This window comes from Mus musculus, chromosome 11 (assembly GCF_000001635.26).
Source record: "Mus musculus strain C57BL/6J chromosome 11, GRCm38.p6 C57BL/6J".
Taxonomy (NCBI): Eukaryota; Metazoa; Chordata; class Mammalia; order Rodentia; family Muridae; genus Mus; species Mus musculus.
The window spans coordinates 98,347,068-98,358,350 of record NC_000077.6 but is presented as its reverse complement, the minus strand read 5'-3'; the positions used below and the strand labels follow the sequence as shown (position 1 = coordinate 98,358,350).

The window sequence follows — 11,283 nt, the reverse complement described above, 5'->3', positions numbered from 1 at the left end:
CCGAGCCCGCCCCCAAAGCCAATCGGGATTCGTGTGACCCTGAAGCTCCGCCCCGGTCCGCCCCTCTCTCGGAGACGAGGTCCGGAAGCGGAGCCACAACCGAAGTTAAACTGTGTAAGACCGTGCAGGAGCAAGGGATAAAACCCCAGGGTGTCTTGGTTATTAGATCATACAGGCCTGACACTGTGGAGTGAAGGGGAACTGTGTGAGGGCCGATTTGTGAGCACAAGTCCCTTGGAGAAATCCATTTTTCGTTTTTGAGACGTTCTCAGGTTGGCCACGAACTCAGCCTTCCAAGTTCTGAGATTACTGACGCGCAGCACCACATCCATCACACATATTTAAAGGACCTTTGTTCTCCCCTGGCTTTTAGCCATCTCCCTCAGGAGCTAGTATGTCTGCCATGCGTATAGCCTGCAGGAAAGGCTCCTTCCTGGGAAGGGCTGGACACGAGAGGCAAGATCCTGACCCTAAGATAACCACCATTTTTCCTGTCAGAACATACCATTACTTCCCGGTCTCTCCTCCCTCCCCTGAAAGAGGAGTCTCAGGACAATTATTTACAAAGATTTATTACAGCGTAGGAGGGGTTCAGGCCTAGAGTAAGGGAAGAAGGGGAAGGGAACCAAGTTGCTGGAGGACAAGGAGAACCAGGCTCCCCCCACTGTGTGGCCCCCTAAGGACAGATAGTAAGTGCATTCCTGGCACCAAAGCACAAACAAAACGCAGCAAGCAGCCTCTGCCAGTCCATCTTGCAGGCACCCAGCAGGAATGGGATACTAAGGGAGGGACATGTTGAGGCTCTGCAAAGAATGCGTGAGACCTGAGCCCTGGTTGAAGTCTATGAGAGGGTTGGGGACTCAACGCCCACCACTGGTAGGGGAAGGAGGAGATCTCAGGGCACCTGTAGGCTCTCAGTACCTCCTTTCCCCAGATCTTAGGACCTGCCCTGTGGGTCTCCTGTGCCCAGGGGAGAGAATCTGGAGAGGGAGGGGACTTGTGGAGAATAAATGGTTGTTTATGGCCTTCTGGGGTTTCCAGTGTGGGCTCTCTCACCTCCCTACTCCCACCGGGTAAATAGAAGAATGACTGGCAGGGAAAGGCATTGGGGACTCTGGGCTTCAGCCAAAGCAAACAGAGACCAGCCTTAGTCTTCTAAAAGTCAGAAGCCGCAGCCCTAGCAGGTGAAAGACAGGGTACAAAGGAGGGTGGGGACAGAGTGGGTTTCTGGGGAACACTTCCTCCTGGGAGATACAGGGCTCTGAGCTTATGTGCCAGGCTCAGGGGGGGCTGGGATGCTGAGGTTCCTCTCCAGGCTCTGAAAGACAAATAAAGAGGACTCAAGGCCAGGCTTGGCCCATGAGGTTCCCACCCACCTCCCCAGCCCACACTCCAAAGCTCACCACTTAGTGTTGCTCTGCCTTCCACTTGGTCCTCAGAGTTTCCATCTCTCTGGGGCTCATCCAGAGGAGGTGGGCGCTCCCAGGGCCCCTCCAGACCCCGGCCACAAGTAGGCTTCTGCCCCACTGAAAGAGAGGGCATACATACATAGGCTGAGTGCCCCTCTGGTGCTCTCTGATGGCTTGAGGTTGAGCTTCTGAGACATCCATTGCTGCATAACGGGCAGAACACTGGCCTGGACTTCTGTCCCCGTGATTGTAACTTAGTTCATGGGCACTTTTCCAAAGGAAATATTATGTAAGAAGATCGGTGTAGATTACCTTAGATAATACCTTCTGGGAAGCTGGGTGTGGAGGCTTACACTAAAAATGCAGCCATCAGGAGGCTGAAGCAGGAGGATTGCTTTGAATTCAAGGTCATTGATTAAGATTGAGGTGCACTGTTAAGATTCGGGCCAACCTGGATTGCAGAATGAGATCCTATACTCTCAAGAGGCCCAGAACTGGTCTCCAGAGTTATTCCGGAATTCGGGAAATTGATGTTGTTCCTTGAGGGTCCGGTCATGTGACTCAGGGCCCCCTTCTCCTTCCTGAGGGAGTCGCTTTCATTCATCTCCCATCTGTTCTCAGGTGGGGGTGGGGGCTCAGAAGGAGCTCACTGACACCTCACAGCCAGAGATGCAAGAAGGAGACCCAAGGCTTTTTTGTCTGAGCCCAAGAGCTGAATGGGAGCGGGAGACTGTGTGTCATTCCCATAAAAAAAAAAAAAAAAAAACAGGTCCAAAAAGTTTAATGTGCACCAGGCTAAACAGATGAAGCACAGCCTTTGGTGGCCAGGAGTGGAAGACACAACCATGAGAGGGAGTGAGGTCATTCTGCCTAGTTGTCTAGTGCTGGGGCATCTCCTGGGGATTTCTTTCTGGCTCTGCAGCTTCCTGTGTAGGTTTTAGGCGCCTTATCTCCAGGCTGCTGCGGTTAAAGTAGAGGTGCAGACCAGACTGGCTCTTAAATCGTCAATTCTACATCTGGACACTAGAGGGCACTCTCCCACCCTATCCTAGGAAGGAAAAGACATTCTCAGGGGTCCTGGAGAGGGCAAATCAGCCAGCCTCCTTCAGCACAGCAGAGAGCGCATGCTAGGTTCAGAAATGCATGAAAGGAAATGTTAGGCTTTCTCTCGATCTATGAACCTCCTCACAATTGGCTTCCATGGATAGACAGTTCCTTTTTGGGTCTAGCCTCGGTTGTCCTGTGTCTCGCCTTAGTTTTTAGAAAGGGATGAACGGTGGGGAAAACCTAATCAGGCGACAGGTTAACCAAGACTGAGGGGTGCCTGGTCTCAGAAGCTGGCCGCAGAAGGACATCGCAGGATCCTTCTGGAAGAGCCACCACACCTGACCCACGGTAGCAGGAACCACAGACCACAGCCCCTTCAGCTTACCAGTGCCCCTGCTGCCTTTCAGGACCTCCGCCTGGCTGTCTTCTTCTTCGTCCTCCTCTTCATCCTCATCCTCCTCATCATCCTCCTGTGGGTACCCAAGCTCCCGAAGCTCCCCTAACTCATCCTCTTCCTCCGAGGCCTGGTTCTCACTCAAGTTGCTAATGGTCTGCAGGTGCTGCACAGCTGGCGGAGGGGACGGGGGGGGGGGGGGGACAAGGGTCAACCAAGATGAAGGAGCAGCTCATGCATGCCACTGAGGCAGAGGTGCTGCCCTAAGGGGCCCAAGTCCAATGGTGAAAGGCCACCATCCACTCTACAGAGGGTGGACATCAAACCAAGGTAGGAGCCACAGGCGTACATTTTTAATCACATTAGCTCTTAAGCTGTTCCGAGAACGCTGCCCCCCCCCCCAAGACGGGCACCAGAAAACTCCCCTGCACCACAGGACACCTGTCTGGGCAAGACCAGGCCAGCACAGCAACAGCTTAGCATTCTCTGGCCAGGGAGCTTCCATAACCAGGTGCCCAGTACTGGAAAGTGTTTCCCAGCAGCATTAACCCCAGGCAGAAGGTGTCAGGCCTATAGACCGGAGCCATTTTTCCTGATATTGTTCACAATGATCCATTTTGCTGTGGCCTCTCTGACCCAGACTGTCCAGCATTAGATACCAGTCTGCACCTCTTTCCCAGGCTCCCCGGGCAGGAACAGCCTGAGGGCGCAGCACTCTGCGGGCCCCCCCACCCCCCGTAAAGTCCCGGCTGGGCAAGTGGACTGTTCAGATGCAGCCCTCACAGTCGTGACCCATATCCCTAATCTCCCAGCTCCCTCTGCGGTGACCCAGAAAGCAGCAACACCCCACCACCACCACCACGAAGACCTGCTCAGATGCAGCCGAGGAAAGGAACAGTGTGGGCGGCTTCCCAAAGACGCAAGGCGGGGAGGGAACAAGGACGGGCTGGGGGTTCTGGGGATTGTCAGGGTTTGAAAGAACAGTACTGGGTTAAGGCTGGGGTGCTGGGGGGACTGGGGATGTAGCGTTTGCAGGGCCCTGGGTTTTGTTCCTAGCAGAAGCCTGGAATCACAGCATCCAGAAAGTAGAGGCAAGAAGATCAGGAATAGAAATGCATCCTCAGCAGTGGATGAAACCTAGTGAGGTCTAGTCTATCCTGGGCTACATAAACAAGCCCCTCAAACAAAACTAAAGACTAGAGCAGGGTCAGCAAGGGGCCAGGGACTATCAGGATTTTAGAGTAGGTGAGACACTAGGGCCACTGCCCCCAGACTAGACTCTGCAGTGGCCAGTGGTTCTGGGCTACTTAATCCAACAGCGGCCCCTCCCCTTTGCAGCCCAGGGGGTAGGCTGGAAACCTCCCATGCAGTGAGCAGGGCCATGCACTCCTGCCAACTCAGGGACAGGCACAGAGGGTGCATTGTGTGTGCCCAATGCCCCGCCCTGCCCCCAGCTTCCAACCTACCTCTTCCCGCTGCCTGTGGGTAAGCTACCCAGGCAATAAAATCTCAATAAATTGCCCTGCCCTGGCCTTGGGGACCCGGCAAAGTTTCACCTTGAGCCAACCCAGAGAGCTCTGACCTGACCTCAAAGCACCCACACCCACCCCACTGCTCCCCTGAGGCTTAGTGCTGTCCACCCTTCCTGGAGGGCTCTTGAATCCTGCCCTACAAAACTCAAGCCCTGCCAGACACTTGCCCTTACCCAGAAAGGGCTAAGCTTGCCAAATAGAACCATCTCGGTGCAGAAGGGCCTCTGGGCTGGGGGAGAGGTGGCGGCAGGCAGTCGGGGGAGGAGAGTTATTTAGTTCGTGATCCAAGGTGCTGGCAGGTGTGTGCAGTGCCTCTGCTCCCCCTCTCCCTCCCCCACCCCGTGAGCTCCTGCTGGCATTACTCAGTGTCTCGTGCCTCCCTGGGCCTTCAAGAATCTTTCCCTACAACACTGTCTCCTTCTTTTACCTCTCCATTTCTAGGACCTTAAAATCCCCCTACCCCAAGTCTTCCTTGTTAAGATTCAAGAACCCAGAAGGGGGGGTGGTGGCCTTACACGCCTTTAATCCCAGCACTTGGGAGGCAGAGGCAGGCAGATCTCAGAGTTTGAGGCCAGCCTGGTCTACAGAGTGAGTTCCTGGACAGCCAGGGGTACACAGAGAAACCCTGTCTCAGAAAAAAAAAAGAGTCAAGAACCCCAGTACAGCCTGACTCCTTCCCACCATCCCTGTGTTTCTCTACTCAGATGCTATAGACACAGCCCAGAGAGGCTGGAGTAGACAGATCTTTGGTCAACTTTTGGTACACAAGAAATTTCCTGGCCCTAAACTCCTCCCTTAGCCCACTTCCTAAGTATACAGCCAAAGCCAGGGAGGGCTGAACTGAAAGTGTAGCTCAGCGTTATAGTGTGTGCTTAGTGTGTAAGACCCGGCTTCCATCCCTAACACCTCCCCTGAAAGGACATGGGATGGTGGTCCCCCTCATATTCACCCAGCCTAGGATGGAGAAGACGCACATTGTCTTAAGACAGACTCTCATTATGTACCTTGAGTCAGCCTCAAACTCACTGAGCACAACCTCAAACTTCTGACCGTCCCGACTCTGCCTCCTGAGTGGAGGCTTACAGGCGCGTCAGCACACTTGGTTAACGTGGTGCTGGTACTGGGAGCCAGGGTCTCACGTGTGCTATGCACACACTCCACGCCCCAGTCTCAAGGCCAAGTTCTTGTACTCCTGGGTAACACGCCACTTGTCTTCATGCCCACTCTAAGCCCTTCTACACGTCCCTCCGGGAAGTCCTTGCCCGCTGCCACTCGCTGTAGCTTCCTTCCTTCATGTTCCTGTCTTGGGAGAAGAAGAACACCAACTCTTCTCTGCAGTCCTCCCTGCTTCTCTCCTGTGCTCCCAGGCGTGGCAGGAAGGCTGACAGGTGCATGTGTTGACCTTGGCTGCTGGAAAGCCACATTAAACCCATCCACCTGGGGAACTCTCAGCACACTATTGCTGCCTTCCAGCCCCAGGAGAAGGGACAAGCCCGGCAAGAAAGGCCTAGGTTGGGGGTGGGGTGGGGTGTGGCAGGCCACTGGCACCTAGTTAGGAAGAGGCCTTTGGCTCACTCAGTGCACCTGCTCTTCCTTCAGGTGTGTCTCCCCCAGCTCCCTGGCCAGAAATCAAGTCTCCAGCTGTCCTTAAAACCTGGCTTCACGCCGCCAGCCCCTCTGCGCGCCCCATTTCTTCACCTGTCTTTTCTGGCCCGTTGATTCCCTAAGCCTTAGCGCTGTCTCTCCTGCAAACTCTCCCTGACCCTCAGAAGCAAAGGACCCCAGAGGCCAGGGACTGAATCACTCAGTTTTCATTTCTGTATGAGACATACTCTTGCTGCATTGCCCTAGCTAGCCTGGCATTCACTGTGCGGCCCAGGCTCATGTCCATAGCCATCTTCCTGTCTCTGCCTCCTAAGGGCAGGGGTTGCAGGTGTGAGCCATCAAGTGACTTTGTTTTGGTTTTGTTTTCAGGTATTCTTGTTTTGCTTTTTGAGACGGGGGACTTGCTGTGCAACTCTGGCTGGCCTGGCACCCTCTCTATAGACCAGTTTGGCCTTGAACTCATGAAAACGACCTGTCTCCTAAATGCTGAGCTAACACAGAGCTTTGCACCACCATACTGACTTATCTAAAAATCGCTTTAACCCAAGGCATGTCAATCGAATGCTCTACCACTGAGCTACCCTGTGAGCCTCCGAATCTTCATCTTATTTCACCCATCGCCCACCCATGAGACCTGGCAATATGAGACAGGAGTGATACCTTTTAACCCAGACAGAAAAGTGGATGCAGGAGCCCAGCATGAAGACCTGCACACTGGAGTGGAGCCGTGGGGCCAGAGGGGAAGGCAGGCAGCAAGCATGGCCCAGCAGAGACACCATCAGAGTCTCTCATCTCAAGGCTTACTGTCCTGTGGGGCTACCCAGCTCCCCGCTTCAACCCTTCAACCTACTGTTAAGACCCTAGCTGCCCTCTCCCTGCCTCTGGAAACCTAAAAAGGAACTATTCTCCCAAGTCAGGCAGAAAGGGTTGGTGGCAGTCCTTCCCAGCTGACAGTTCCTCTTCCTCCCCCACGTGCAGAGTTCCAGGAGACCATAAGACAGATGGAGGGGTGGGATTAGTACCTTTCAGTGATGGGGGCGTATAGGCACAGGGGTTGGGTCTCTTCGACTTTGGGTGGTGCCCCTCTCCAGAGGTTCTCTACAGGAAAGAAGCAGTTGAAACAGGCTCCCCAGATACCCTTCCCTTTCCGCTCCCTCCAGTGGGACAACTGACTTGGACAGCTGACAGAGCACAGGACACCTAGGACAACTAGGCAAAGCCCCACCCCCATTAGCAGAAGCCTGACTCAGAGCAGGACCCTCTCTTGGTCGTGGACACCCCACATCAGCCCCGCCCCACTAAGAGAGAGGGTGACACTAGAACAGGATCTTTCCGGGAAAATGCAGTTGACATGCCAATATGTCCTGTGGTGGCCTAGGTTGGCTCTGCAGATATCAGTCTACCACACCCCAGAGGGCCCAGCTAAGTGTCCTTCCAGCTGCCCCAGGAAACTCACCTGATGTGGAGAGGCCTCCTCCTCTGAGAAAGGCCATCAGGCATACAGCAACCATGATCAAGGAGGAAGAGAAAAAGAATAAGGTTACTTTCCCCAAAGCCTCAGTCTCTGGGACGGCAAAAGTGTGCCCTTCCCTCCTGGTGCCAACAGGTGCCAAGAAAATAAACCAACCCAGCTGTGTTGGCATTCCAGGCCTCCATTCTCCAGCCTGACCCTCTCTCGTGGGAGCACTTAGAAAGGCCCCAGAATTGGGGTAGGGAGCAGGGAATGGACCCTACCTGGTGAGGAGTGCTCTGAGACCCGGAAAAGCATGGCAGGGGTTGGTCTCCGGCGCCGGATCTAGAGAGATGGAGGAAGGAAGGACAGGATAAATGCCCTATAGGGGCACCTCACCATCGCACTCAGCCAGCTGGGAGCTGGGCTTTGGAGTCCTCAGGGAGCCTGAGAATCAAAGGCAGCTAGAGCTCACTCGGCTCATGCAATCGCTTTATTTTACGGGGATTAAAAGTCCGGGAATTAGAGAGGTTCAGCAAAGTGCCCAAGGTCACACAGCACACTTGATCCAAAGGACTAGAAAAACCATCCCTGGACTCCTAGTCCAGAGAGCCACACTCCACAGCTACTGTAGAACTTTCTCTAGACACCAAAGCTGGTGTCAACTCCTACAGCCAGCTTAAGCACTCCAAGGGAGCTACCTATGGCCCTACCCACCAAAGGTCAGCTCAAGGACTTCAAAGCAGCTGGACTCAGCTGCAAAGGAAGTCTGAGCCCAGTACCGCAGGCACCCCTACCCTCACCTGAAGCTCGAGTGGGGGCCTTAACTCCAGACACTGAGGGGTCTGCTGGGGTCTCTGGAGGTTAGAGTCTTTCTCAAGCTGTAGAATTTATCACCCAGTTCTCATGGGAAAAAAAAATGTAAAATTGCTCTCCTTGGCCACCCTAGCTTGGCAATCAGACCAACTGTCAGTTAATTAGGTCCCCTTGACGCTCCAGGGAAATAGAGAGAGGACCAGGTAATTGAGGCTGGAGCGGCTGCTGCCAAAGGCTGCTTAGGCCCAGGCTTCAGCCCACCCCAACCAAGCACCCCAAGACCAAGACATGCTTTGCCCACTTTTTACTGCTCTCCCTCTTCAGAGCCATTGGCATCTCAGCAACAAGTGTCCTTGCTAGGTCGAGGAGAACAGACCTCTGCCTCCGACACTCTCCCTCACACCTTTGTAGGTCTCCCAACCCTCAAGGAAGAGATGTCAGCTCACTCCCTGGGGTTGCAGTTCCAGGTCTTGAGAGCAGAGAGTAGTCAGAATAACGTTCTGGGGACACCCCACCACCACCAACAACTAGGCCTATAGGGTGAGACTGTGGCCCTCTAGACCATGAGTGGTTGAAGTGACAGCCTCAGACGCCAGAGCTGTTTGTATCTGTCCATGGGATACCACCAGGGTGATGGGGTCTCTGCGGGGAATAAATGACTAGCCTAGCGGGGCTATATAAGAGCCAAAAGGGCAGTCCCGAGAACTGATTGATAGTCTCCGGACGCTCACTGCAGGAATTCTCCCGCCCAAGATAGGCTTAAAGGTCCGGAGAAAAGTTGCTAGGAGTCTCCGGCGAACTTCCAGTCCTGTGGGGCGCCCCATTGCAGTCCAGGCTGGATCCAACATGGGACGGGACGGACTGTGCTGGGGTGGGGGAATATGTGTTGGGGGTGATACGTGGATGGGGCGCGGCCCCCTTACCATCTCCACCTGTCGGGGGTCGAGCTGGCTCGGGGGCGCGGGCACAGAGAACTGAATCTTCTTGCGGTCCTTGGGGTCCATGGCGGGCGGCTGAGCGTTCTTGGGGTGTCTGGCTGAGCCCTGCTCGGCTGTCCGGAGCTGCGGGTGGCGCGTGCTGCGCGGAGGAGGAGGAGGAGCACTGTCCCCGCACCCAGGAAAATCCCGCGCTCCACGAGGAGAACGCGCGACGGTCGGGAGGACTGAACAGCGGGGCTCGCCTGCAGCGCCGGGCTCAGCGTCCCCAGGTCAGAGCTCAGGATCCCCGCGCCTTAGCTGCGCGCCACCGGTTTGGGGCGCGGGGCTCTGGCTGCCGGCCTGAGCTATCTCGGCGGGCTGCCCTCGGCCTTGCTCTACCAGCTTCTGTCTATCCCCCACTCTGCCTTCTTCCTCTCCGCGCCTCTGCCGCTACTGGCTGCACCCCACAGGTCCCAACCCTGGGGTCCCAGCCCGTCCTCTCTGCCAGGGACTGGCGCCCAGGCGTTTGGAGGGAGGGCTTAGGGGAAAGCGGCCAATGAGCATCGAGAAGCGTGTTCTCCCGGGCTGGGAGGAGGGTGCGGAGTGGGAGCCAGGGCTAGGGGAGCGGCCCGGGGGCCCCCTGCAGTATCCCCAGAACTCGGCGTTGTATTATTAATGAAGTCCAGCGGTGACGCTAAGGGGAGGGGGCAGGGGCAGCTGCAGCCGGGACTCTGGCTTTAACCTCTTCGCCCACCCCCCCTCGGGACGTGGACTTTTAAGGGAGGCCCGTGAGGTCGAGAAGAGAGTGCCAGCATGTCACGCTGTGAATGGGGGTGTCCTAGAAAGCGAGTGTGAGAGAGGTGTGCGTGGGAGGACACCTGTCAGTCATCATCGTGGTAGGGAGTATGTGCAAGTGAATGCTAGAGGCCTGGAGTGCTGTAGCTGGGGAGGGTGGGGGTCGGTGCGGTGTGAGCGTGTGAGTCTATGTAAGTGTGTCAGAGTGTCAAAGATGCGGGTGTGAGTGGCAGCGTGTGGGAGGACTGCGTGTGTGCGGGGGAGGGTGTGGGTGTGGAGGAGGATGTCAGAGACTGTCAAGGTGATGGGCAGGCGGGTGCCAGCTTGCGGGGGGGGGGGTGGTATGCAGGAGAGGGGCTTGAGGCTGTGAATGTGAGAGCAAATTCCGGGGGGGGGGGGGAATGAGTCCCTGCCACAATGTACCCAGCATTCACGTGTCTCTTGCCTTTTCTCCGCAGCTACTGGGGGAGGGGACAGAATCAGCCCAGGGGCAGGGTTGGGGGGCTGCCTTCCCCGTACACGTGCTATCACATGTGTGGGCTTGGTGCGTTGGGGAACAGAGCTGGGGGTGTGTGATCATTCTGAGGTGCCAGTCTCTTCTACAGAGGTGTGTGTGTGTGTGTGTGTGTGTGTGTGTGATGGAGAAGAGGGGCTACTTTGTGGGTTAAGTACCCTTGTTTATCTGTCCAAGCCCTTGAGTCTCTCCGCAGGAGCTGGCACTACCCTCTCTGAGGCTGGCGAGGACTGAGTGCCTCTCTGTAGTGCCCAGAAGGGGTGTGTGTGTGGACCTGTGCCTGTCTGTGCCCTCCTGGGGTTCTGTTTGTGTTGGCTGTCCTCTCTTCTGGTCACTCTTAGGCCAGGAACAGCAGGAGCCCTCCCCACCACACCCGTAACTCCACAGGCAACTTTTCCACTCCTAGCCGGGCACTCTGGCCCCAGGGGTAGACTGAGAGGCCAATGGAGTCTTATGGAAATGAGGTCAGGGGCATGCTGTTCTGCCCCAGACTCAGTGCCCTCTGGGGGAAGAGAGAGAGAGAGAGAGAGAGAGAGAGAGAGAGAGAGAGAGAGAGAGAGAGAGAGAGAGCGCATCAGGGGCCAAGCTTTGCTCTTGGGAATAGGATGTTCTGGTGGACAGGCTCCATGTCCTCCAGCCTAGGCCTGGCCACAGTTTGTTGACTTACATATTTTCTGGGGTGCTGTCCCTGGACATGGGCATCTCTGCCAGTTCCTAGCTTGGCCCAGGACCCCTCTTCCAGATGGGGTGTGGTGAGGAATGGCAAAACCCAGCCTGTTGTTATGTTGGGAGGATCAAGAGAGT

General features: G+C 55.7%; 1 protein-coding gene and 1 long non-coding RNA gene across 3 annotated transcripts; one reads left to right on the top strand and one right to left on the bottom strand.

The window, feature by feature from the left end:
* Positions 1 to 67: 67 nt before the first annotated feature.
* On the top strand, positions 68 to 7,633 carry 1700003D09Rik (RIKEN cDNA 1700003D09 gene). Its single transcript, NR_045477.1, has 3 exons — positions 68 to 114; positions 2,864 to 2,928; positions 6,357 to 7,633. It is a non-coding gene; the product is annotated as an RIKEN cDNA 1700003D09 gene (long non-coding RNA).
* Positions 555 to 9,945, bottom strand: Ppp1r1b (protein phosphatase 1, regulatory inhibitor subunit 1B). 2 transcript variants are annotated; one of them, NM_144828.2, is made up of 7 exons: positions 9,177 to 9,945; positions 7,722 to 7,782; positions 7,444 to 7,466; positions 7,010 to 7,085; positions 2,842 to 3,024; positions 1,404 to 1,526; positions 555 to 1,318 (listed from the first exon to the last, which is right to left on the bottom strand). In NM_144828.2, the coding sequence occupies exons 1-7, from the start codon at positions 9,255 to 9,257 to the stop codon at positions 1,281 to 1,283; spliced, it is 585 nt and encodes a 194-aa protein (NP_659077.1). In that variant the 5' UTR covers positions 9,258 to 9,945; the 3' UTR covers positions 555 to 1,280. The 2 variants fall into 2 exon arrangements, with proteins under 2 accessions (NP_659077.1, NP_001300899.1); NM_001313970.1 differs by lacking the exon at positions 9,177 to 9,945 and adding an exon at positions 8,241 to 8,355.
* Between the last annotated feature and the right edge of the window lie 1,338 nt (positions 9,946 to 11,283).

Coding starts and splice junctions, on each gene's coding strand:
- Ppp1r1b (NM_144828.2), bottom strand. CDS start 9,257: ATGGACCCCAAGGACCGCAAGAAGATTCAGTTCTCTGTGCCCGCGCCC. Junction 7,783..9,176: donor ACCCCCGACAGGTGGAGATG/GTAAGGGGGCCG, acceptor CCATCTCTCTAG/ATCCGGCGCCGGAGACCAAC. Junction 1,319..1,403: donor AGGCAGAGCAACACTAAGTG/GTGAGCTTTGGA, acceptor TTTGTCTTTCAG/AGCCTGGAGAGGAACCTCAG.